Source organism: Peromyscus leucopus, chromosome 1 (genome assembly GCF_004664715.2).
Source record: "Peromyscus leucopus breed LL Stock chromosome 1, UCI_PerLeu_2.1, whole genome shotgun sequence".
In the NCBI taxonomy this organism is placed as follows: domain Eukaryota; kingdom Metazoa; phylum Chordata; class Mammalia; order Rodentia; family Cricetidae; genus Peromyscus; species Peromyscus leucopus.
The window spans coordinates 101,814,333-101,841,481 of NC_051063.1; the positions used below are offsets into that span (position 1 = coordinate 101,814,333).

Consider the following 27,149-nt stretch of genomic DNA (forward strand, 5'->3'; position numbering starts at 1 on the left):
CATTTTTTCTACCTATAACTTTGCAATAGACTTCATTTCCAAGGCCAAAAGGCAGAAACAAAAAATTCTAAGAGAACTTGGTTGTTCTTTCTGTGAATATCATGTAATAGTTTGACAAGATCTTTCTGATTACAGTAATAAAATGGCAATTATGTGGATGAGGGGCAATCATTTGACATTGTTATGACTGACATTTTATGCCAGCTTGGCTGAGATATGACCTCCAGATATTTGAACATACATTTTTCTGGATATCTCCATGATGGTGTGTTTTCAAGTGATATTAACATTTAAATCAATGAACTTTGAAATAATAAAAAAAGACTAAACTCCCCTGGGCAAGAAGGAACTCTGTAGCATACACAGCCCTGAACTGTGATGTTGACTCGTTCTTGAACTTCCAGTCTAGAAGCCCACCCTGTAGATTTTGGATTGACAAGCCCCCATAATCACACAAGCCAATTCCCTAATATAAATCCCATTTTTCTCTTTCCATTATGTCTTTCCATTATTCCATGTCTATGTCTATCAGTCTTTCTTTATCTATTCATCCATTATCATCTCTGAAGATTTTTTCATTTCTTTATTTTATGTGTATGGATATTTTGCCTTCATATATGTCTATGCACCACATATATTCAATGCCTTCGGAGACCAGAAGAGGACGTCTGATCCCCTGGAACAGGAGTTGCAGATAAGATACATGTGGGTATCAGTTATTGAACCCCAGTTCTCTGGAAGAGTAGTCAATGCTCTTTACTGCTGAGCCCTCTCTCCAGCCCCCATCTAGAGAATCTTACCTAATGGAGACCTGAAAAGCTGGTACAAAGCAAAGTATTCCTGTGGGCAGTTAAACTGAAGGGAAAGCCAAAAACTGAAAGCAAAACTGTAAACATGTTAGCATGTGAAATATAAAAGGAAATTAACTGTAGCAGCTTAATTTTTTAAAAGGCATTCAATCTATCTAAGCTCAAAGTTTTGTAAAAACTAGTTCCTTCCATGCATGTGTTACCAGACTGATCTCTAGCTGCATGGACTCACATATTCTAAGGATGTGACTCCTGAACAAGCTCTGCCTTTAAAAGCACCATATGAATAACAGATAGGAACCCACACACTATAAATGCTATCACCTCTCTCCTTTTAAAACATTGATGTGTTCTCCTTAGCTACCACAAGTGAGTGACTCCAGCTTTGTGTGATGGGTATACTCTGGTAGTCTTTAGCTGGGGTCTTCAGCAAAATCTACAAGCATATGAGAATCACATAAACATGAGGCAGTGTCTTACGTAAGAAATACCTGGTATCTTGAGCTGGGTATGCAAAGAACAATCTGAAACATAGACTCAAGTGAAGTAGAGTCAGATGTGGTCCTAGAAAACAAGAAGAGAGAGCAAAGAGTGACAGTGGAGGCAGAATATTCCATATAGTTATTACCAAGATCACTGTTATGGGTAACGGGCGTTTGACTCTCTTTTAGAATATGCCTTGAGGAAATGCCTATTTTATTGAAGGCTGACCCTGGTATTTTCAGTGTGTACTTTGAGGGAATCCTTAAAGTAGAAAAGCACCAAAAGATGCCTAGTTGAGATTAGAAATTGAATGAATGAAAGTACAGATGAAGTAAGAGGTGGACCAAGGTGTGATATGGGACACATAGGACTGAGTCAAGGAAAGAAGGTAAAGGTTTGAGAAGCCTGTGAGTTGGGTTTTTTATATTATATTTAAAAGTAGCACTTTCTGGGGACTTACTATGATCCTCTACTATAATAAATCCAAGAGTAATTAAGAGGACCATTTTTCCAATAGAAAATAAGGGGCTAGTGACTCAAACTTCCTCAAGTCACACTGTAATAAAAGGTGGAGTCCAGGCTTGAAGCAAGATCCTTCTGAAGTCCCTGCTTCCCCTTCTACACTTCCCGGCCCTGCACTGGAGGACCGTAGCCTGACCAGGCAGGCATAGACTGACCTATGTGTGTGATAAAGGGTCCTGAGAGATGACTTCTTCTAGAAATGTTTTAGTTAAGCCATTTCCCTTCCAGACCCCTGCTTTTCCATTGGAAACATGACAGGATAACACCTGCCTTACAGACCTCAATGAGGATTCAGACACAAGTGCAAGCTCATTGGTTTTTAAAGATTCTGTGTCTCTTCTGGAAGGAAGGGGTTAAGAAGGTGATGTCAGTCTAACCTGAGGTTACTCGGTCAACCCACTCTCTTCAGGGCTCCTTTGTTTCATCTATTTTCCAGGGATGGTGACATAAGATGCCTTCTTTTACCTAATTCATTTATGTATGATTAAAACATAAAGAGGAACAATAATGTACACAACTTTATGTCAGTCCACATTCTAGACATTGTCATCACAAATGCAACTAATGTATCCATTACCTCCAAGACTTTTCTCCCAGCTCTCCCTGTTGCTGTTGTTTTCCTGTTGTGGTAAGAGCATTTGACATAAGAGCTACCACTGGGACACTTGTAAATATGCATTACAGTATTGTCAATCAAAGACTTTGGGGTGTTTTGAAGAATTATACTCAGGTGGACATGGTGGTGCCCACTGTAATCCCAGTACTTTGGAGATGGAAGATGAAGCACCCAGAGACCAATGTCATCCTCCATTACACACTGAGTATGAATCTACAAATTATATGGGACACAGTATGAAAAAGAGAGAGAGACAGAGACAGAGACAGAGAGCAGAAAAAAGAACTTCCTGCTTTTCTTTCTCTTATTTTGTTCCCTCAGAGGATGAACAAGAAGAATTTGGTAAAAGGCAGAAAGATAGCCTTACTGAACCCCAAAGGTACTAGAGAACCATGGGTAGGAATTTGGGGGCTCTGAGCTGTACTTTGCATTCTGACACTAAATGGATGATCTTCCCTAATTCATGTATCTCTTCAGTGAAGGACTGAGACTGAATAGGATAATCTCTAAATTCCTGCCACATTTCAAACATGCTATTCTATTAGTATCATTAACAAGCCTTAGAGAATTCCTGAGGGCCCAGCACCAATGCAGGACACTTGTAGAAGTTGCATTCTGGCCTACATGAGAGGCCAACCCCTTCCCTGCACCTGTTCTTTGCCCAAACATGGCATTTCTCAACTTAATCTCCTGCATTCTGTTCCTACCAATTATGGCTCTTTCTAAAAATTCAAAACTGCTCCCAGCAACAGAATTTTTCCACCACAGGAAACATTGAAAGGCTCTCTAAGTGGACGTTGATCCCAATAGAAAGAGCAACTGCTGTGTGATTTGTCAGGTCAATCAGTCTTTGCACTGGCTCCTTTCTTTTGTCCAGAGTTGATGATCATACTCACCTTGTAGTGCTTTCGTGAGAATTAAATACAATAATCCTTGGCCAACACAACACGGTATTCAGTACTTGTCATATTATAATAGGAAGAGAACAGGTAAAAAAATTTCATTGCATAACAATGAAGTAAAGGAATAAGAACGCACATTGGAGCCACAGCAAGCAAAGTTCTATGTACGTAACCAACCTCCTGTCTCAGCCCCCAAAGTGCCACTCACTTGCTGATATTAGCCTGAAAGCTTCAGATTTAAAAACAGGACTTGTTGAGGGAGAGAGGTGGCTGAGCAGTTAAGAGCACTGGCTGCTCTTCCAGGGACTCAGGTTCAATTCCTGGCACCTCCACAGCCCCTCAAAAGGGTGTAATTTCAGTGCCAAAGAATCTAATGCTCTTTGCTGCCCTCTGCAGGCAACAAGTACCGAGGTACATAAGCAAAACCCTCATACACACAAATTATAAAAGTTTAAAAAAAAACAGACTTGCAAGTTCTCCATCTCTCTTCTGGTTCTGGTTCTCACTCCTCCTCTCTCCGTTCCCCACTTTTTTTTCCAATCCCCTCCCCCGCCATACAAACACTAGGTGGAGGATGGGAAATGGAAGAGAGCACACTGAGTGAGGGGGATGGGATTTCAACGGGCTAGAGAAGGAGTCGAAGGGCCCGACATGCTCACTGGAGATGGGCTAGCAGGCCGGCTTCCAAAGCTGTCCCAGGAAATTGTGGTTGCAGTTCAAAAGATGGCAAATTAAAGGCAGGGACAATGGCCACTGCTATAGCTCAGCCGCACAATCAGGATCCTGGGAGAGTGTTTGTCTTTCTGTTCCCATTACCTGGAAAGGCTTCTGCATTTGAGGAGCCTGGTCTGCTGGCATGTGGCCCCAGGCTGCTCCTCCTGTGAGAGGCCACTGAAGCCAGGACTCTCAAGCAAACAGTCACTATAGTGAGAGTGTCTTTCCCAGCAAGCAGGGTCTCCAGGGACAGATAACCATAAAAGCACTGCCCTGTTCCCAGCCATGTTTATGTTGGCCTGACAGTGGAGGGCACTCATTTAGGTAGCCAGTCCCCTTGAGAGCCATAACACAAGTTTGCCTTAGGACAGAGAAGCTCGCATCCTTCTGTGATTTTATGTAATCCCCATCTCTGAGTTGTATCATTTATCCTAGACAGGCTTGACTAGAAATGAGTGAAAATAATGTGTTTCTTACTGGGAATAGAATTCCCTGGGTTATTTTTAGTGTTGTGGGAGGAGAGGTTTTACACATAACATTCAAGCTTCCTATCACATATCTGGAATTATTTCTGACAATATCACCAATTCTTACAGCTTGTGCATAGTTCATACCCAGAACTCATTTCTCATTTTTTCTTTTTTAAAAATAGCATATGCTCAGTATACATAATAATGTGTTTCATTAAAACATTTTCAAGCACATATGATATATTTTTACATGCATCTTGAATGACATTAAAGATAAATATTCAGAAATCGTTTATATAGCATCCCATGGCCCAAAACATGAAATGTGAAAATGAACCATGTAAATATCAGGTATAAATGAAAGTTATGAACACTAAGCCCATAATATAAGAGTCTAAAATGAGCTTTTAAAAGGTCAGTGGCCATGCCAGGGAAAGGGAAAACAGTTTGGAGGGTGGAGAGACAGTGATATTTAAGCTGAGGCCAGATTAAGGTTAGAGAAAGCAAATAGAGAAACCAGAGGGAGACCAGAGAGCCATAAAACAATACATAATTCTGCCACTGAGAGAGGCTTCATTGCCAGAGCACAAGCTGTTTCTCCAAAGCCAAAGCTGACACACTACAGGCATCAGTCCATTCCAGTGACCAAGGATGAGCCACAGCAAGACTAAATCAGAGAAAAGAAAGAACTAAATAAAATGCGATCTGGAGTTCTTCACTCCATAGACAAGAATTGTTAGGTCTTGCAGAACTCCCTAAAGTTTGGTTCAGAATATGATGCTTTGTGGATGGAAGAGGATAGTTTTCCCTTTTGGGTCCTACTAAACATTAGCTCCAAGCCCTGGTAAGTAGTCTATGCCTGCATATCCAGTGACTCTCCATGGGCCACTCATGCTGTATTAGTAAAGGAGAAGACAGGTGGAAATCATGAGGTACAGGGGATGGTGCCTTGTAAGAGTGAATTAAGGTGACCAGAGCCTGCTCAGAATTGGTCCCCACAGAAATGACTGGAATAAGAAAGAAAATTGCCAAGATTTTAAGTGGTTTAAAAATAAATCAGGTGATAAGGCTTACAAAACAGTACTTTCCAGCTTTATTGGGAAATAACTGACAAAAACTATATGTATGTATGGTGAAAAATCCATGTTCTGATATATGGATCTATTGGGAAATGGTTGGCAGGAGCCAATCGACACATCAGTCTTCTCACATAGTTGCCATTTTTGTGAAAAGGACATTTATGTCTACTCTCCAGCAATTTCAAGAGGATGAAACATAATAGTTAACTATGGTCACCATATTGTACATGACATTTACAGAGTTTATGGATCCTACATAGTCTAAACATTACCCTTTGAACTCTCACCTCCCACCCTCAGTGTCCTGGAGGTGTGAATTTGCTATTTTGTTGTCAGTTTCATACACTTCTATGAGTTTAATGTTTTTATATTGTACATATAAATGAGATCTTTTAGTGTCTGTTTTTTCTATGTCTTGTTTATGTCACACTCTGTGATCACCCATGCTATTCCAATGGCTACATTTTCTCACTTTAAAGCTGAATAATATTCCAGAGAGAGAAAGAACATTACATTTTTGTAATCCATTCATCTGCTGATGGACACATACAGTGTCATGTCTATTGTGAGTGACCCTGTAAAGAACATGGCCATGCAGATAACCCTTCTGGAACTGACTTTATTCCCTTTGGATATGTGTCAAGTAGTGGGATTGGTGGTTCATACACTAGCTGGATTTTTTTTTAATTTGTGGAGGAAACACCATGCTTTTTTCGATAATGAATGCATCATTTTACATTTGCACCAATAGATACAACAATCCCTTTCTTTCTGAATCCTCACTGACACTTGCCATCTCTTTAATTTATCATTTTATTATTTTTATAATTACAGGTAGGAGGTATCATCTCATTGTTGTTTAAATTTCCCTGATGATCAGTGATACTGAGCACCCTCTCATGTACTCATTGCCCATTTGCAGGGTTCTGGGAATGTCTAGTCAAGACTCTTATCCATTGTTTTTTTTTTTTTAACTTGGCTTGTTATGGTTTGTGAGGATTAAATTTTTAAAGACTGAACATACCCAATATTCCTATATGAAGTAGTTCACAGCCCCATGTGCTTTACAAAATACCTTAGAGTAATGCTGGCATAGAGTTCTCTAACAACTGAGACAGACTGGGGAGAGAGCCCATATGTGGTGAGAAATGGAAGCATTTAAATCCAAGCCTGACTGGCTTTCAAGTCATGCTTTTTGCATTGCCCAAATTTTGCCATTGTTGTACTTCCCTTATCAATTAGGTCAGTCCTCAGACAAGAATGTCAGCAGAATCACTTAGGAGATTCAAAATCTCACTCCTAGTCCTTTTAGAATAAGAGCTGAGAGCTCAGACAGTCTGGGCTGTTTAGAAATCGGTCCATGTCTACTTCCTCTAAACTTTCCCAGATGCCCTTACCCTTGGTTTGGCCACCACTGGGCTCCAATCCCATTGTTCCTTATCCCTACTCTATGCAAAGTCAGGGAAATCCTACAGGACTCACCCTGTGCACTGGCCCAAAGGATGCTTCAAGAATTTTATCCTGGAAGGATTTCAAATTCAAATGGGTCATGGATACTACTAGTCTCTGAAATCAACTCAGATTCATGGGTTGTTGTGAAGTCTATGACCTTGAACTCCCTCCCTTTCTCTGGATGTCAATGCAAACTCCAGCTTTCCCACTCCCCGAGGACCTGAGTGGAAGGACTCCTCTGTGGCTCTCATCTTCCCTGGAGACAGAGGCTGCTGCCACAACTGCCTCTGCATGAAGATAAATCTCAGTCTCTCCGCTGTACACAGAACAGCCTGGAACAACAGCCAGGGTGAGTACCTGGGCCCCAGGGTGGCTTTTTCTTCACTTCCCACATTGATGGCTGCTGTATCTCAACCTCAGATGATGGTATGAGTGCAAATGGGGTTGTTAACAAGGAAAGAGAAATCTTCTGGAACTAGAAACAGTAGAAACTGGTAGACTGATTAGCCAAAGTCTTGGAGTTTATAATTCAGATGTGAATTGGAAACTCACACTATAGTTCCAGGATTATCTGAAGAGAGGAGTGGATGACAAGTGTGTCTGATTCTCTTCCCATCTGAGCACTTACCATCCATCCTCTCCACTGTCCTTGTCAGCATTGGCTTTTTTCCATAGACATTCCTGCTTATACTCTTCCAGCTGGGAAGGCCTCCAGCATGCCTAGCGGTTGGTGCAGAATCAAACTAGCTGCTAGGACTCTCTGATCAAGGAGGGAAAGGAGCTAGACAATCTCAGCTCTTCTCAACTTGTCAGTTTTCAGTGTTGTCCTCTCGTTTCTCCGTCCCCTCTGGGTCTTCTGAACCTTCTTTGCAGAACTACCTGCAAGGGAAGGTGGCGTACCTAAGACACAGACTGCAAATATTCCTATATAGTCGCTCTATTGCCAATCTCCTCACTTTTCTTTTTATCTATGCTAACTTCTTAGTTCTCTTCAACCTGGTGAATTTTTTCAAAAAAAAAATCAAACTGTCTCTGCCATTTTCTAAGTCTCTTCCTATTTTTAACATAAACAACAATTTTCATGGTCCATATAGACCATCCTGCTCTTCTGTCACTGTGATAACCTCATAGTTTATTGCTACTTAATTGAAATTTTGGAGAAAGTGAGATGAATATTTTATATAAATTTCCACATTTCATTTTTTATTTAAAATTACAGAACTGTATTTAGTTTTGTAATGTGTATAATGGAAGTTCATAAATAACTCTAAATTAAGGAAAGAGACCCCGGGTATCTTCAAACCTGCATCCAGTTACCATATTTATAAGCTCAGGCTACTCTTCACCCTCCAATTATTTTGGAATCAATTTATATTTTAAAATATCTACTTATATTAAAGCATAGCTGCACTATTATAATCATGCCAAAATAGAGCATCCCCATAAAAATGTAACTAGGATTGATTTACACCACCCCAAGTTTGCTTTTTTTAATTTTTTTAATAATTAATTTAATTTTACATATCAGCCACAGATTCCCCTGTCCTCCCTCTTCCCACCCACCCCCGCCCTCCCACGAATCCACCCCCCATTCCCATCTCCTCCAGGGCAAGGACTCCCCTGGGGATTCGGCTCAGCCTGGTAGATTCAAGTTTGCTTTAAAAGTATATGTGTTTGTTCATTTGTTGTGTTTGGTTTCCTCAAAACAAAATCTTAGGGCAGTCCACACATTCCACTTAGCTGACTATACAAAACGTGCTGCTTTCATTCTACAGGCTTTACAAATAGAATTAAAAGGAAGAGATGTTATCTATTCTTTCTCTGTTTTCTTATCATTAATTTGTGAGTGAAATTTAGTCCTGTCATTGTTCAGCCATAATTGAAATTTTCTGTGTCTAATGTTGTCTCAGCAAACCTGATTTCCTGCTCTTTCCTTTATTTTCTCTTCAAAATTAATTATGAATCAGAATTAATATTTTTACAAAATATCACTTTCTTTTATTTTGTTAGCCCTTGGTGGTTTCCCATCATTTTACTATGTTTATAAAAAAAAGAAAATCTCTTTAGCTCTATTGTTTTGAAACATTCATAAAGAGGAAGCATTGTTTTTGTTTTAGGACACAAGACACAGAATAAGCAACAGTACCATAGTGAGGAAACCTAGAAAACACACATAGAATGTGATTTAACACATTACAGCTCCCAGTCTCACTGATACCCAGTTCATACTATGTGGCAAACGACTGGTTTGCTTTTGTCCTTATTAAATGACCCCCGTTGCTTTTTTCTCTAGTTCTATGTTGTCTAGTACTGAACAATGTCCAGATTCACTTGTCATATTTTCATCATAAGCTCCAAAGCCAACCAGTTTTCAAAGCATGCATCCAGCCATCAGGATGTTCCTCACTACTGGGTCAGTCTTGTTTGCCTGCCTTTGTTTTCTATTCATTAATTTATTCTATCATTCCTGGTTAAGATAATACTTGGAATAAATTGTTTCATTTCAGTTATCATTTTTTCTTACCTCCAAAATCTTGGCTCTCAAAGGCTTGGACAAATCCAAAAATGTGTATCCTATAATTTTAGCTCATGTTAGAAATAACAAACACTGTCTTATTTCAACATGTTTTCCTCCCTTTCCTACCTGAGCAACATTATACATGCATTAAAATGTGTAGCATGCATTCACTTTCACAGATCTCTGTGCACAGTGGTCTTTGGTGCATGTGGTCTAGGAGACGTGAGAGGGTTCTCATTCAGGTCTGACATTTTCCTATTTGGAGGATTGCCGGTACTAAGAAGGTACCTCTAGAATTTTTTCTTATTCTTCTAACATAATCTATCACACCTAGTATAATCTACATCGGCCTTTCCATTGGTATTTATTTCCTGGCACATGATAAGTACTTTCATATATCCTTTTTAGTTTTTCATAAAATATTTTATTATGCATTGAAATACACTTCCTTTTTCCATTTTTACTTAATTCTGTACAAAAGATTGTATTTACAATTCCATTGTTTAATGCATCGTATATTCTCCAGGTTAATTATTTCAATTTAACTTTAATTATTCTTTTTTAATTAATTCTTTTAACTGTATGCTTTTTTTTAACAGAAAGTGTTTTTGGCCTCATACAACTTTGCTATTTATATCACTCTTTTCTTTGATCTGCCATTTCGATTTTAAAATTTCTTTAACATCAAATTATTTTTACACTCTACTAGCTCAGACTGATCCATTCTCTTTTTGTTTTGACAATTGTCTTAATCTTTTCTTTATTAAGAAAATTTTTTCATTCATCACACACAAATCAAAGATTCCCCTTTTCCCTCCTCCTGCCCACCCCCCCAGCCTTCCCCTCACAACCCACCCCCCTGTCCCCCCAACAAGAAGACAAGGCCTCTCATTGGGAGGCACATCCAATAGAGGCAAGTCCAAGCCCTCCCCCTGCCTCAAAGCTGCATGAGGTGTCCCATCATAGGTAGTGGGCTCCAAAAAGCCTGCTCATGCACCAGGGATGGATTCTGATCCTACCGCCAGGCGGCCCCCCACCAGATCAAGCTACACACTTGTCTCGCCATGCAGAGGGCCTAGTCCAGTCCTAAGCAGGCTCCACAACCACTGATCCAACTTTTATGAGTTCCCACTAGTTTGGTTGGTCATCTCTGCAGGTTTCCCCATCACGATCTTGATGCACTTGCTCATAGAATCCCTCTTCTTTAACTGGCTTCCTGGAGCTCTGCCTGGTGTTTGACTGTGGATCTCTGCATCTGCTTCCATCAGTCACTAGAGAAAAGCTCTGTAATAACAGTTAGGGTATTCGCCGATCTGGTCACTGGGGTAAACCAGTTCAGTTCAGGCTCCTTCTCCACTATTTCTAGTAGTCCAAGCTGGGGTCATCCTTAGGGATTCCTGAGAACTTCCCTAGCACTGGGTTTCTCTCTATCCCCATGACATCTCCCTCTATAATGGTATTTCTTTCATTATTCTCCCACTCCATCCCTGTTCCAGCTCAACAATACCATTCCCTTATGTTCTCATTCTCTATCCCCTATCCTCCATTGCCCACCCATCCTCCCAATTTTACTCATGGAGATCTCATCTATTTCCCATTCCCAGGGCAGTTCGTGTGTCTCTCTTTGGGTCTTCCTTGTTAGCTAGCTTCTCTGAAGTTGTGGGATGTTGTCTGGTTATCCTTTGCTTTACATCTAGTATCCACTTATGACTGGGTACATACCATGTTTGTCCTTCTGAGTCCGGGTTACCTCACTCAGGATGATACTTTCTAGTTCCATCCATTTGCCTGCAAATTTCATGATGTCATTGTTTTACTCTGCTGAGTAGTACTCCATTGTGTATATAGACATTTTCTTAATCCATTCTTTAGTTGAAGGGCATCTAAGTTGTTTCCAGGTTCTGGATATTATGAATAATACTGATATGAACATAGTTGAGCATGTGCCTTTGTGGTATGATTGAGCATTCCTTGGATATGTGCCTAAGAGTGGTATAGCTGGGTCTTGAGGAAGATTGATTCCCAATTTTCTGAGAAACCGGCACACTGATTTCCAAAGTGACTGGGTACCAACAGTGGAGGAGTGCTCCCCTTGCTCCACATCCTCTCCAACATAAGCTGTCTGCAGTGCTTTTGATCTTAGCCATTCTGACAGGTGTAAGATGATATCTCAGAGACATTTTGATTTGCATCTCCCTGATGACTAAGGATGCTGAGCAATTCCTTAAATATTTCTCAGCCATTTGAAATTCTCCCTTTGAGAATTCTCTGTTTAGCTCTATATCCCATTTTTTAATTGGATTGTTCGTTATATTGATGTCTAGTTTCTTGAGTTTTTTATATATTTTGGAGATCAGCCCTCTGTCAGATGTGATCCACTCTTTTGCTTTCAAACTATTTAGTAAAATGTGATACAGAATTCTCTTTCATATTTTTTGCACTTCCTATGAATAATGGCTTTTTCTTTTTAATTTTGATAGATTTTAATTACAATAGAATTGCATGACTTCCATCCCTCACTTTCCTCCCTCCAGCCCCTCCCAAGTACCTTCCCTTGAATCCTACCCATCCCCCGCAATGCTCACATACGTGTATTCATGTGTGTATAAGTATGCAAAAGTATTTAAATACAAATGGCTGAGTCTGTTTTTATTATTTGTGTGCATGTGGTTTCAGAGTTGACCACTTCATATTGAACAACCAGTAAGGGGGCTCATCCATGGAGGTGATCATTCTTCCTCTCCTAGTAATCACTAGTTGCCTGGAGTTCTTGGCCTGGAGGTGGGGCCCCATGAAATTTCCCCCTTCCTCATGTACATGTCCATTGTTGTCACCATTGTTCCTGTCCTATTTATGCAGCTATTTCTAAGAGAGACTTTAACAGCAGACTGCCTGATATTCTGGCCCTTACAATTTTCATTGCCAGGTTCAATTGTGAAGAGAATATTGCTTCTCACATTTAACTATTACTCTGGTACTCACTGGGTTGAATTTATACTTTCCTTAAATTTGACATTATTAATTTACTTAGTGTGAGAAAGGTAGACCATAGAGTAGATGTGAGATCAGAGGTCAGATTGACAGTGTTAGTCTCTACTTCCACCAGATTGGATCTGGGGACAAGGTCATCAGGCTTGGCAACAAGCATCTTTACTCACTGAGCCATCTTACCAGTCCTATTTTCCTTCTTTGGAATTTTTTTTTCTTTTAGATGCACTACATTTCTTAATCTGCTTCCTATCTGTCGTGTTCATGCTTGAACCCATATCAATAGATATTACACCAGAAGTGTTTGCATTAACTTCATCATTCTACTTAGGTTTCTTCAGAGATTGAACAGATGACATCTTCCTAGAGCCCTTAACTGTCTCCAGGGATGCTCTCTTCCCAGTCCTTCATCAACATCTCCTTCTTCCAGCCACAGTATTTCCTCATGACTGGCATCCAAGGGCTAGAAGCCATCCATGGCTGGATCTCCATCCCCTTCTCCTCCATGTACACTGTGGCACTCACTGGAAACTGCCTCATCCTCCTGGCTGTGAAGAGGACCCATAGCTTACACCAGCCCATGTACTACTTCCTGTCCATGCTAGCCCTAAGTGATGTGGGCCTTACCTTGTCCACTATGCCTTCCACCCTGGCTGTGCTCTGGTTTGACTATCGTTTGATCAGTTTCCACACCTGTCTTATACAAATGTTCTTCCTACACTCCTTCTCCGTGGTGGAATCCTCAGTACTCTTGGCCATGTCATTTGACTGCTTTGTGGCTATCTCCAACCCACTGCGCTATGCATCTGTCCTCACTAATAATGTCATCATCAGGATTGGGGCTATCATTGTAGCTCGAGCCACTCTGTCATTATTCCCAGTGCCCTTCTTGCTGAAGCGACTGAACTATTGTCCTGGCAAGATGCTCCTGTCTCACTCATTCTGCTTCCATGCTGATGTCATGAAGCTGGCCTGTGCTGACATTACTGTCAATATCCTATATGGACTCTATGTGGTTCTATCCACAGTGGGTGTAGACTCTTTGCTTATTGTTATGTCCTATGCACTGATTCTTCACACAGTAATGGGGCTAGCCTCTCCCAGGGAGCGTGCCCGAGCCCTCAATACATGTATTTCTCATATCTTGGCAGTCTTGGTCTTTTACATTCCAGTCATAGGTGTGTCCATGATCCATCGTTTTGGAAAGCACCTGCCCCACATTGTTCATGCCCTTGTAGCATATGTGTACCTTGTGGTGCCTCCTGTGCTCAACCCCATCATCTACAGTGTCAAGTCCAAGCCCATCAGGGGGGCCATGTTCAGTGTACTAAGAAGAAAAGATCAGACATGATGGCACTGGATGTTTATGGGACTTGGAGCCTGCAAAGTGGTTGGGAAACAAAAACAGCATACTTGGTGGATCAAGTCATACCAATGGCTTTGTTATGAACATCAAGAATAAAAAGTGTAAGACTGTGGTAAAATTATTTCTATAATTGTTTTCTATGGTGCTAGGGATCATTTCTAATGCCTCTAACATGTTATGCAGGCCCTCTACCACTGAGTTACATTCTCTGATCTGAAAAAAATGTTTTGTCCATTTGTTACCTCATTTATGTCACACATATTTTCTTAAAGTCAATGTTTTCTAGCCCTACTTTAGATTCCAGGAACAGAAAAAAAAAGACATGTTGCCTTTGCTTTGTAGACCTTAAATATCAGTACATATCCAAAATGTCTAAATAGAAAAACAGTCTATTAAATGTGATATAATGGGTACATTATTTAAAGTATGTACAGAGTCCTGGGTAAGCAGAAGAATAAGTTTTTTATCTGTTTATTGCTGTGTCCTTTCTGTGGTTAAACGTAAATAATTATATTATACAATATTACTAGGATTATTATACACTAAATAATATGCATCACAATATGTTGTAAATGACAATAAAGATTTTCCATTCTAATAACTGCAAATAATCATTGATTTATTTATTACAACAATCTTCTCTGAATTTTTTCTATACTGACCCTTTTTCACTTGAGAAATCTTTACACAATCTTGGGCATGCATGTATACAAAGTAAGTATTGAAACTAAATGTTTATTGGAAATAAATTGTGAAAATTTTTATTTTAAAACATTCTATGTTAAGCATAAAATTTTTATGTTTAATTTTTCAATAATTAAACATGACAGCAAATTTGCATATTAATGATATTTTCATATAATTAAGTTTAAACTGAGTATTTCATACTGCAGGCTGTAAAGTATCTTCAAATTTTTTCAGAATTGAAATCAGGAGTGGTGGAGCACACCTTTAATCCCAGCACTTAGGAGGCAGAGGCAGGCAGATCTCTGTGAGTTCAAGGCCAGCCTAGGTTACAGAATGAATTCCAGGAAAGGCGCCAAAGCTACGCAGAGAAACCCTGTCTGGAAAAAAAAAATTTCAGAGTTGAGTGACATCTCTATTTTGTAAGACCACTGCTGAGAACATTGCTTTATAAATACATAGAATAAAATGGCAGTAAGTATACTTACAGTCGTTTAGAAGTTGTTGAAAATTTGGTCCTCACTCCAAGACAGCATTGTACAGTTTTCACTAAACTGAAGTCAGTAACTCAGAAGTATTATAAATAATTCTATCATTATACAATCCAAAGATGTGCTAATATTATATTGTCACGATGAATAATGATGGTAGAAAAATATTTAAGAGCTTTCTTTTCTGTAATAGAAGCATTGTGTTTCTGTAAGAGAAAAAATTTTGTGTGTACAGCAAAAAAAAAAAAGGTAGACTCGAAACTAAGCCAAACCATTTCATTAGGATGTGTTGTATGACAGCATGTGCAATAAAAGGTGCACATGTGTGTGTTCAGAACCAAGCCAGCCATGAAGTCATGTGCTGCAGCATGGGCTGCTGCTTTCAGGAACTCCTCAAATTTGTTATTTGTTTCATTGTGAATTTTTTTTTGTTCACTGATAATTCAGAAACTTAACTACTGTCACTGAATTTTCCACATCCCAACACTTGGTTATATCAACCCATATGGGGTCCTGACCCACATATTAAAAAGTTAGGCTTAAAGCAAAAGTTTTATTTATGCCTATTTTTAAGTTTCTAAGGTCTCAGATGTGAAAAAGAACTCATTTTTGCCTTTGAGAATCTCACAGTCCATTGGAATAGATGGGGAGAATAAGCCAGGAAATGGGGAGCAAGCAAAGGGCTAGTGATAGTAGCTCTGGTTGGGAAGGATGGAAATAGTATATTTTTGAACTTTTGGAATTTTCTGAGCTCTAACTGGGCTCCTGAAAAAAGAAAAAGGTATATTTGGTAGATGATGAATTTGAACTCGCTTGGATAAGTAGAGAAATGGAAGTGGGAGGAGACTTAAAGGGAAAGTCCTCTGTCTACACAGTAGAGCAAGTGGTTAAATATGACTAGAGAAGAGTCAAGGGGCGGAAGGTAGAACTAGAAGCAGGGCTCATATAAGTAGAACTCTCAGTCTGTCTCAAGCATGTGTACCAGTTTTTAAGCATAAACTATGGTCTGCCCCCAGGTCAAGCTCCATTCTGAAATTAAAACAGGATTCTAAAAATATCTTGGCCCATTCATACAGAATTTCATATCATCTGCTTTATATTATAATAGTGACCACTCTTTAACCAATTCCAAGTCAGTGAGGTTGATTTTTTGATTTGTGTCTATGTACCAAGCAGGTATTACGTTAGGGCTTGATAGGGACTCCACACATCCCTGTTACAATTGGCATCAAAAGTTTTACATGTTACATGGTACACATGCAAAAATGCTATAGTGCACACTGATTCAGAGGCAAGTCTTCCTCCTGGTCGGGGCCCCTGGCATAACTGGTGCTCTGCCACGTTACATGGTGAATGGATTAAGTAACTTTTCTTACATATATTATGTGTCATATCTGAAGTTCAAGGAAGACTAACAAGTACTATAGCAATTTATTGGTGGTAAGAAGGGCAGGATCCAATAAACTGTCTTTACTTTTGAGAAAATGGAGACAGGACAAAAAGCATTGAATAGGTGAGAACATCACTTAAGTGGCAGGTTGCTGAATTTGTGAGTTCCTCAAAATGTGTTACAATAGGGAATTCAGAACATGGCATTTTTCTGATTTCCAACACGTGGATGAGCAATCACAGTGTTCATCTTTAAATTTCATGTTTCTTCAGTTTTTGAACCTATCTTTCTAAAATATATCTACTTTCCTTTACTCATGCCCTACAGAATTATTGTCCTGTTAGTCCAAGTTCCTTTGGAGCTTGAGGAGTCCTGCAGAAGAGATGGAGGAAAAATTCTAGGAGTCAGAGGGGTCAAGGACACCAGGAGAGCACAGCCCACAGAATCAACTAAGCAGGGCTCATAGGAATTCACAGAGACTGAGGCAGCAATCAGAGCCTGAATGTGTCTGTGCTAAATCCTCTGCAAATATGTTATGATTATTAGCTTGGTGTTTTGTGGAACTCCTAATAGTGAGAGTGAGGGTGTCTCTGACTCTTTAAATTGCTCTTGGGACCCTTTTCCTCCTACTGGGTTGCCTTGCCCATCCTTGATATATAAGGGTTTGTACCTAGTCTTATTGTATCTTGTTATGCCATGTTCAGTTGATATTCCCTGGAGGTCTCCTCTTTTCTGAAAGGAATTGGAGTAGGAGAGGATCTAGGGAAGAAGGGTACTGGGAGGAGTGGAGGGAGGGGAAACTGTGCTCTGAAGGAATTGTATGAAAACAATAAAAAAATATTTAAAGACTCCGACCTCAGTGTTGGCTGAGTCCCCCTTCTGGGAAACAGGAAAAGCACTTTCTAAAACTGAGGGAACCAGGGTGTCTGGGTCACTGATGCATTAGAACTTAAGGAAAGCATGCCTTAAAGACAGCTGGGCTAGAGGTATGATCCAATTGGTCATATCTATAATCTCTCTGAGATTCCCCCAACCAACCAACTGAACCTCTCAACAAACATTCCCATCCCAGGGGTGGAGCTGAACACAGAGAAGTTTCTCTGTGACTCAAATCCCATTTTCCCTTGAGCCTGGCTGCGTTTTCCTGAATCAAAATAAAAGAAGAATATCTTAACTGAAGAAGCTTCTGTGTTCTACGAGATGTGGTACAGCAGATTCAACCATCACCACAAACAAAGTGAGTAATCAAGGCTCACAATTGGGCTTTCCTCTATTTTTAGAGTACAAAGAGGGTCCTTTTACTGTCTTCCCAAGCAAAGGCTCAAGGAAAATAAATACCAAAAGGTAGAGGTCAGAAAGAGACCTGGGTATTGGGTTTAAAAAGAGAAATTCCTGCTGAGTTCCAAAACAAATCTCTATGCAATTGGTCCACAATAGTGATGCTTAAAGAAACCACTCAAGTTCTGTCTATAATTAAATATTTTTAAATGTTAATATTTGTGCTTGGGAACACACCAACATGGTCCCTACACTCCTCTAGTGAATTTTTCATTCATTCATCAGAGTGACTGAATTTCTAATATATGTTTTAGTCAATGTTTCAAAGAGAAACAGAAGTGGTGCAGAGGCAAGAAATTGGCTCTTGCAGTTGTGAGCACTTATATGTGAATTATTCAGGACAGGATGGAAACCCAAGGAAGAGTTGATATACACTTTGTATCTCAACGCCATCTGGAACAGAATCCCCATTTCCTAGGGAGACTTCAGTTTACCCTCTCTTCTGATTAAATGAAGCCACACACAGAATAGAGTGATGATCTTTTTCAAAGTCTGAAAATCCAAAAGTTAATTGTTTATAAAAAAAAACACTTATTCATAAAAATATCTAGAACACTGCTTGACCAAAAACTGTCACTATAATTTAGCCAAGTTAGCACAGGGAATTAATCATCATGTGTACCACACACTGTGAAATGAAGTTTATTAAAAGACCTCCAGTTTTGGTAACCAGTCAAACTGGTTGAGATCAGAAACTGCTATGTAAGTGGGTGTGTGGCAATTTTATAGGCATGAATTAGTAATTGGAAGAAGAAATGCTTAGGAGTTAGTACAGAAAAAAATTGAAATAAGGAAATCTTAAGGAAGGAAATTCAGAGGAATAAAATAAGAGCAATGTAAAAAGGAAATTCAGAGGAATAAAATAAGAGCAATGTAAAAAGATGGGAAAGAAAAAAGATTGATTGATGATTGATTGATTGATTGACTGATTCATTCATTCATTCATTGACTGAATTAATTTTAAGAATAGTAGGTTTACAACCACCAAATGCCTGAGTTCAAACAGCAGACAATATGGCTTATACCTCTGTGTTTTATAAAGAAGATGATTAGGGAGAAGGGGGAGAAAATGAGGCTGGGATCTAACACAACCTGTGAAGTAGGACAGCTTACTTGGGAAAAAAAGGAGGGTGTTTCATGCTAAACAACACTGTGATTGAGTATTTCTTTCAACTCAATAGACATTTGACTTTGTAAATAAGGGTAGCACTGTTGAATTCATTTTTCATTCAAAGCTAACTAAACTTCTAACACACCCAGTATAATAAATAATACAGCAGAATGGGTGAAACCCAAAAACTGTTCTCTAATTCTCTCCATTTGAAAAATTGTTAAAATTACTTTCACATACTCAAACCTATGAATTGCTGTTACTTCAACAAGTGGAAGACATATGTAGCTGAAGTTATCTCACATATTCCAGTTCCAGAGGCTTGTACATAAATGTCAATATTGTACTCCAGCTAAAGCACTGATGGACAGATAGAGAAATTGATAATGAAACTCAGTTTATCAGGATTAAAAGTTCATCACCAATTTAAACATGATGACTTAGGAGAATTGGTTGGTTGAGACAACTTGAGAAATCTATAAGGAAAGTTAGAGAGAAAGAGAGGTGGTAGAATGTGCCAATAACAGGACCAGCAGTTTCCCTAAAACAACCGTAAGAAAAGCAAATAAGGTTATGAGCAATTTCCCTTCAAAAGAAACATCTGAAAATAATGCATGGGTATGTGTCATTGAAATCTACATATTTCTTTGTTTGAATTATTAGATTTAGCCATGTATTTTTTGTAGTAAACAACATAATGTTGCATTTTGTCAATTCATATTTGTCTATACATCATAGGGAGGAAGATAACTTCCTACAAAATAAATAAGGAATCAAGATTGTAACTTAAAAAAAAAATATGAGCAATTTCCTTTGGGTTGATTGATGGGAAGGAGAGCACAGACGGAAGATGCAGTGAGCTAAGAAAATGAGAAGATGTCTAATAAACCTAACTCTGGGGAGATTGTCTGAAGGTATACTATAATGTCACTTACAAATATATGTACATATATGTATATATACATATATTGTTGGTAACCTCATTGGGCTTCTTAAAATAGGACACAGATAAAATATTTGAGAATCTAGTTGATATGAAAACCATCCAGAGTTCAGAAAATTAGCCAAACTTTTCTTGGAGATTTCTTCTCTGTACAATCAACAATAAATCAAACATGTTATGTCCATCCCATGGGTGCAATGCATGATTTCTTTTTGTTTGTTTGTTTGGTTGGTTGGTGTTTTTTTTTGTTTTTCGAGATAGGATTTCTCTGTAGCTTTGCGCCTTTCCTGGATCTCACTCTGTAGACCAGGCTGGCCTCAAACTCACAAAGATCCACCTGGCTCTACCTCCCAAGTGCCGGGATTAAAGGCATGCACCACCACCGCCCGGACTGATTTCTTGAGATAGGGTTCCAATCCCCTCTTCTTCAAAACCTACCATCAGTTCTACTATCTGATGCCTGGGGGAACACAACTTATATTTTACTTGTTTTTCTTTCATGTGTACAAGACTTGGTTATCATTTCATTATTCATTCATTCAAATAAATGTTTACTGTGACTTTACTCCATACCAGGAACTGCACACATTAGGTAAGATTTACCTGTAAACAGACAAAACCTTATGGTTGACACATCCATAGAATTTGTAATCTAGTAAAAGAGACAGAAGATCATCAAGGAAAGAAGTAATCATGACATGTAAAAGTCAATTCAGTGGCATACAGGAAAAAAGAGCATGTCATGTGAGGATAATGAAGGAGGGGATTATAGGTCAAGGCATCATTGAGGCAAGAGTCATCCAAATGGCTCGTTGAGAAAATGGTGTTTACTATCTAAAGGAATGAGGATCTGAGCCATGTGAAAAATCAAAGGAAAAATACAGGCAGAACACAAAATCCCCAAAATAAATAGCACAGACTTTTTTAGAAATTGAAATACAATGTCCTTGGCTGAAGAATCCTGAACAGTACAAAGTCTACCATGCAATGAATGGAGAGTTTGGGAATGTGCTTCATCACAGGACTACCCAAGCCATATTCTACAAGACTGCACAGGGAACCACTGAAAGATTTTTAAAGGAGGAGTAACATGAGCAAGTCACATCCCTGAACATCAGTTACCATCCACAATGTAGGAAAAACAGCCCCCTGAAGTCTATATTTCACAGTATCTGTGGGAATCAAATGAGTCACAACTAATGAGGATTGCAATGTGTTAGTAACACAATAATCACAATAGTATTATCTATTGCAGACCAATGTTCAAACACTTTGTGTCACCATGGCAGGCCACAGGAGACAGTATTGGTTTTGGAATCAGATGTACAAGGATTCAAACTCCAAGACAACAATACATAGGCCATCCATTAGAGGTAGGCCACTTACAGCTCTCCACCCTTGGGTTTCTCATCTATACAATGGGTGAGGAAATGTGGCCTTTTCCAAAGTTTCTTGGTTCTTTGTATAAATAAATTGAACCCAAAATGTTAAGTATGAATGACAGAATTTTTTTGCATATGTCAAAAGTGTGTCATAGAAAAGCCAAGGGCAACATAAACAGAAGCTTTCTAATAACTCAATTTAAAAATGACAAAATTGTAAGAAAAACAGTAATTTCTCATGCAATCAGACTCTTTGCAGGTTTCCTTGAATGCTATAAAAATAAACTCCCTTTGTTCCATATGCCTGGTTTAATTTTCTTTATCTCTTACCAAACAGGAATTTTCACACTCTTCTAGGCATAGAGATATAACATGTCCTCAATTTGTACAAAAAATAGATACTGGTAAGACCAGTATACTGTTTCACAGTCTTTGGAGTCTCAGTCCACCAGCTCAGACTGGGTGTCAGCATTAGGGATAAGAAGCTTTTCAATAAGTTTGTGTAGAATTCATAACCCCAACCTGATCAACTCTGTGTTTGAAAGAAGCCAGATCCTCAAAAGTACCTATGGTTTTCTTAAAGATATGAGAAAAGTATAGGCAAGACATTATGATACTAAGTAGAATACAACATATAGAGTCTACATTGATGTTGTTATCAATATCATTCCTTTATACCTAGAAGTAAATGGTGAACTAATGAAATTTGAGTCTAAGACTTTTGACGCAATACTTCCTTACTATTTCCTCTCATTCTAGATATGGTCATTGTCTGTCCAGATTGAGGATATCACATCTCCTGGGAACTATGTTCTCTTCACAGTCCTTCATCAACATCTCCTTCTTCCAGCCACAGTCTTTCCTCATGACTGGCATCCCAGGGCTAGAGGCCATCCATGGCTGGATCTCCATCCCCTTCTCCTCCATGTACACTGTGGCACTCACTGGAAACTGCCTCATCCTTCTGGCTGTGAAGAGGACCCATAGCTTACACCAGCCCATGTACTACTTCCTGTCCATGCTGGCCCTAAGCGATGTGGGCCTCAGCTTGTCCACACTGCCTTCCACTCTGGGTGTGCTCTGGTTTGACTATCGATTCATTGGCTTCCATGCCTGTCTGATCCAGATGTTCTTTCTGCATTTCTTCTCTGTAGTGGAGTCTTCAGTACTCTTGGCCATGTCATTTGACCGCTTTGTGGCTATCTCCAACCCACTGCGCTATGCATCTGTCCTCACTAATAATGTCATCATAAGGATTGGTGCGGCCATTACGACCCGAGCTACTTTGTCCCTCTTACCTCTTCCTTTCTTGTTGAAGCGACTAAACTACTGCCCTGGCAAGATCCTCCTGTCTCACTCATTCTGCTTCCATGCTGATGTCATGAAGCTGGCCTGTGCTGACATTACTGTCAACATCTTATATGGACTCTATGTGGTTCTATCCACAGTGGGTGTAGACTCTTTGCTTATTGTTATGTCCTATGCACTGATTCTTCACACAGTAATGGGGCTAGCCTCTCCCAGGGAGCGCGTTCGGACCCTCAACACATGTGTTTCCCATATCTTGGCAGTCTTGGTCTTTTACATTCCAGTCATAGGTGTGTCCATGATCCATCGTTTTGGTAAGCACCTGCCCCACATTGTTCATGCCCTTGTAGCATATGTGTACCTTGTGGTGCCTCCTGTGCTCAACCCCATCATCTACAGTGTCAAGTCCAAGCCCATCAGGGGGGCCATGTTCAGAGTGTTAAGTAGGAAAAGCCAAGGCTAATAAACTTAAAATATATCACAATTTGGGCAAAATAAAAGAAAGCCATAGGAAGCACTGGAAATCTCTAGTTATACTGAGATTGTGAAAAGACCACCTGCCTTATTCCTGTTACAAATCTGCTTATCGTTTACTTTGAGGATTAAAGCGTGATAAATACATGAAACATTTTGTATTTTATTGCCCCTTCCCATGGAGATCCTTGCACCACCACCCCCCAAGTCCTCCTTGTTATGTAGCCTCTATGGGTCTGTGTACTGTCACATTAGTTTATAGCTAATATCCACTTATAAGTGAGTACATACTATGTTTGTCTTTGTGGGTCTGGGTTAGCTCACTCTGGATGAGTTTTTCTAGTTTCATCAACTTGCCTACAAATTTCATGATGTCATTATAGTAGCTACTAGTATGAATTACAGATAGAAGGTATGTTGGGTACATGCTTCAGACTGGAGTGAACCAGAAACATTTCTGCAATCTAAAGTACTAACTCTGTCCCTAAAAGAAAAAAATTAATTGGTCAATGTAATTAATCCATTCATCAAGCATTATATGAATGACTCCAAAGGGACTACAAGTATAAAGCAGATATACAATGGGGTTGAATAGAGGCATACACCTGTGATTCCAGTACTTAAGATGTGACTGCAAGAGAATCATCAGTTCAAGGTCATTCTTAGCTACACAGTATGAGGCCACCCTGAACTATATGAGATTCTCTCAAAAAAAAATCACCAAAATGAATACACATACACAAATGTCCTCCAACAATACACACACACACACACACACACACACACACACACATACACACACACACACACACATACACACACACACACACACACACACACACAACACACACACAAACTTATCATATGTCCAAGCAAAGCATGCATGCCAGTACACACCAAAACCTTGGAAGAATAAACATGAATGGTTTTTAGATTCTTTTGAGTAACAAACTGAAGATTTTTTATTATATTTTAATTTCTTTATATTTTCAGAATGCCTGTGATTTTTGTTTTCAGTGATCACATTTCACCTTGCAAGTAAGGAAAGCATATCTTTCTAATCCTTTTCATTGTCTTTCTCTCAACTGCAGTGTCAGAGCCCTTCTGGGCAGTGGAAATGGACAAGTACCCATCCTCCCATCCTCTCCCACTCCTGCTCAGTTCAAAGTGACCAAATCTTGCACTGAGTACATTTCATGCTATTTCCTTTAGCCACCCCTCACCTTGGCCTAGTCAATTCTATCATATCCACAATTCTTATATTCGGGAGTATAGTCGAAGAAGTTGAATGTACAAGTGGGTCTCTGTGCTGCTAGCCATGGCCAGGAAATTCTCCCCTGCCCCTACTTTGCTGCCTGTCTCTCATGTTCACCAACTACACACTGGATCTGACTATGGCTTTTCTGTGGGTGATGATCCTAATCCTTGACCAGTATACTCCATCTCCACTCCTACAATTCCCACAATGGCCATCCCACTCCTGGAAATACTCTAGCGAGTGTGTAGGATTCCTAGGTAGACCTCAAGGCTATATCCATGGTATGTGCAATTGGCAGAAATGCAGTCCTTATTTCCCTCATTGCAACACAGCTTAAAGCCCTGGGTGTCTGTGGTGTTTGCTTATATATGTGATCCCCATTTTCTACAGACCTTCCTTTCCCCTAGTCTTACTTCCTGCTCAGTCACGTGAGCTAATGGCCCTACTCAGTCTCATGTCTCTTGTTCTTGACTCTCTATTCTGTGGTGACTATCCTCCTCTCTTTATACCACAAGCTGATGGATATTCTCAACTGCTTCTCTTAAAGCATCCCTCAGACACCCAGGGAATCTGCAACTATTCACACTGTTTCTCAAATAAATCCATCTGGGAACACTCCATTGGACAGGTACAGTGGTGATTGGGCTAGAACACAGAGCAATGTCTAGTGACATGATTAAAGCCTTCTATTAATAGGAAGTTCCCCAAAGCAGCCCTAGGTAAGTGAAAATGCCTCCTCCAAAAACAACATAAGACTCTGGAGATTCCCAACTCAACATCCCACAAGTCTATCTAGCAATTCTTATACATGACATGAAAGTTTCATTAGTTTCTTCTGTTTTTGAGCTTCCATGATTGTATGTAATTCACTGGTTCCCGGGAAATATCTGTTTCCACATTGGTGCAATCAGGGTACAAATAAAAAGCTGATAAACTTAAATAGGTAAAAAAATGTCTTCATAGCTGTGACAACTGTCATAACAAAGTGTGTCACTTCATCATATTGTAGGCAAATGTAGTTTTTTCTGGCCTGGGACCCAAAAGAAAAACAATGATTTCTTTGGAAATTGTTTTGAAAAATAAATCCAGTTATAACTTCTTAGAAATCCAAAGTCATTGTGAATTCTGATGAGGAAATTGGAGTTTTAATCTATCTTATATAATTTTATTATAGTCTTGTGTTTATCTTCCTTTTGTCCTTCCTTTGATGAACATTTTTGATGTGTTGCTCCATCTCTGAATGCTATGAACCATCATCAGTAAAATGAATTGACATTTGTAAGTGGTGATAAAATGGGAGATAATAACCTTCAAAACACAAGTGTTGGTCTTAACAATCATATAGAGAAAAAACAAAATGGAATCTGGTGTTGGAAAATGGAGATTGCAGGTTTTATTCTATTCCCATGGAAATTCCACAGCCAGTTTCATCTTTGAAAGATTCGAGCTGTGCTTTGATTAAGAAAGATTTGTTTTCTTAATAATGTCTTCCAGGATGCTAATAGTAAATTATGAATTAGAGAACTTTAAATGGAGGGAGGTTTCATCACAGATTCCTAGTGATCTGAAGTATGTGGGGTTGTGAGAAAAAGCCGTAGAATGCGCTGCCGGATCTCCTTTGTCTTGACTCCATAGACAATGGGGTTGAGTACAGGAGGAATGAGCAGATAGGTGTTAGCCATAATGACAGGAAGGAGAGAGTCACGCCTCTTGCTAAAACGGTGAACCATTGATAATCCAATGAAAGGCACATAGAATATGAAAACAGCGCACACATGAGAGACACACGTGCCAAATGCTTTTGCCTGGGCTTCTCGTGTCAAGCCCAACACAGTCTTAAGGATGAGCAAATATGAGAAGGAGATGAGAAGTGAATCCAAACCAATGGCAGAGATGATGACAATGAGGCCATAGATGACATTAACACGGATGTCAGCACAGGCCAGCTTCATGACATCTTGGTGTAGGCAATAGGAATGAGAAAGAATATTGGATTGACAGAAGGGTAGCCTTTTGATGAAGACAGGTAAGGGTGCCATTAGTGCAGCACCCCTGATCACAGCAGCCATGCCAATCTTGGCAACACGAGGCAATGTAAGTACAGTGGCATGGCGTAGAGGATGGCAGATGGCCACATACCGATCAAAGGCCATGGCCAGCAGCACTGTGGACTCCATGCCAGATAAGGAGTGGATGGCAAACATCTGTACCAGACAAGCATCAAACTGGATGGTAGTGGAATTGAACCAGAAAATGGCCATCATTTTTGGCATGGATGAGGTGGAAATGAGGATGTCTAGGCCAGAAAGCATGCAAAGAAAGATATACATGGGCTCGTGTAGGCTGTGCTCCGTCCTCACAATGTAGATGATTGTCAAGTTTCCTAGCACAGCAATAAGGTAGAGGGAGCACAATGGGAAAGCCAACCAGAACTGAGCCTCTTCTAACCCTGGGAGGCCTATTAAGATGAAGTACGTGGCACTGGATTCATTGCTGTTGATGCCCACCATAGTGAAGAAACTAAGATGTGGCCAGTACCAGGCAGGTTGAAGCTGAAATACAAAGACAAGTCATTGTCAGGTCCTCTAGAATCTCAATGCCATACAGCCCTTGATCTTACTGTCATATTCTCTAACAAAACTCTAATTCCATTGCTTATCCAAACTCTAAACCTACACTAAATTTCTTCTAACCATAACTCAAGTGCAAGATGAAAATTCACTTAATTCTTCTTGCTAATCTTATGTATATATTAAGTGAAATAATAAGACAACATTCTGATATTATTAATCACTTAGTTCTCAAACTAAAAACAAATTACATCCTCTGTGGTATCTTATACTCCCTATGC

General features: G+C 39.5%; 3 protein-coding genes across 3 annotated transcripts; 2 read left to right on the forward strand and 1 right to left on the reverse strand.

The window, feature by feature from the left end:
* The first annotated feature begins 12,941 nt into the window (after positions 1-12,941).
* Positions 12,942-13,954, forward strand: LOC114706692 (olfactory receptor 51G2-like). The gene has a single exon (XM_028889182.2). It carries the CDS (start codon positions 12,942-12,944, stop codon positions 13,902-13,904), a length of 963 nt encoding a protein of 320 aa, XP_028745015.1. The 3' UTR covers positions 13,905-13,954.
* An 8,110-nt stretch (positions 13,955-22,064) lies between these two features.
* LOC114706687 (olfactory receptor 51I2-like) lies at positions 22,065-23,089 on the forward strand. The gene has a single exon (XM_028889178.2). The coding sequence runs from the start codon at positions 22,067-22,069 to the stop codon at positions 23,027-23,029; it is 963 nt and encodes a 320-aa protein (XP_028745011.1). The 5' UTR covers positions 22,065-22,066; the 3' UTR covers positions 23,030-23,089.
* Positions 23,090-24,037: 948 nt separating this feature from the next.
* LOC114706688 (olfactory receptor 51E1) lies at positions 24,038-26,846 on the reverse strand. The gene has a single exon (XM_028889179.2). It carries the CDS (start codon positions 26,806-26,808, stop codon positions 25,855-25,857), a length of 954 nt encoding a protein of 317 aa, XP_028745012.1. The 5' UTR covers positions 26,809-26,846; the 3' UTR covers positions 24,038-25,854.
* Between the last annotated feature and the right edge of the window lie 303 nt (positions 26,847-27,149).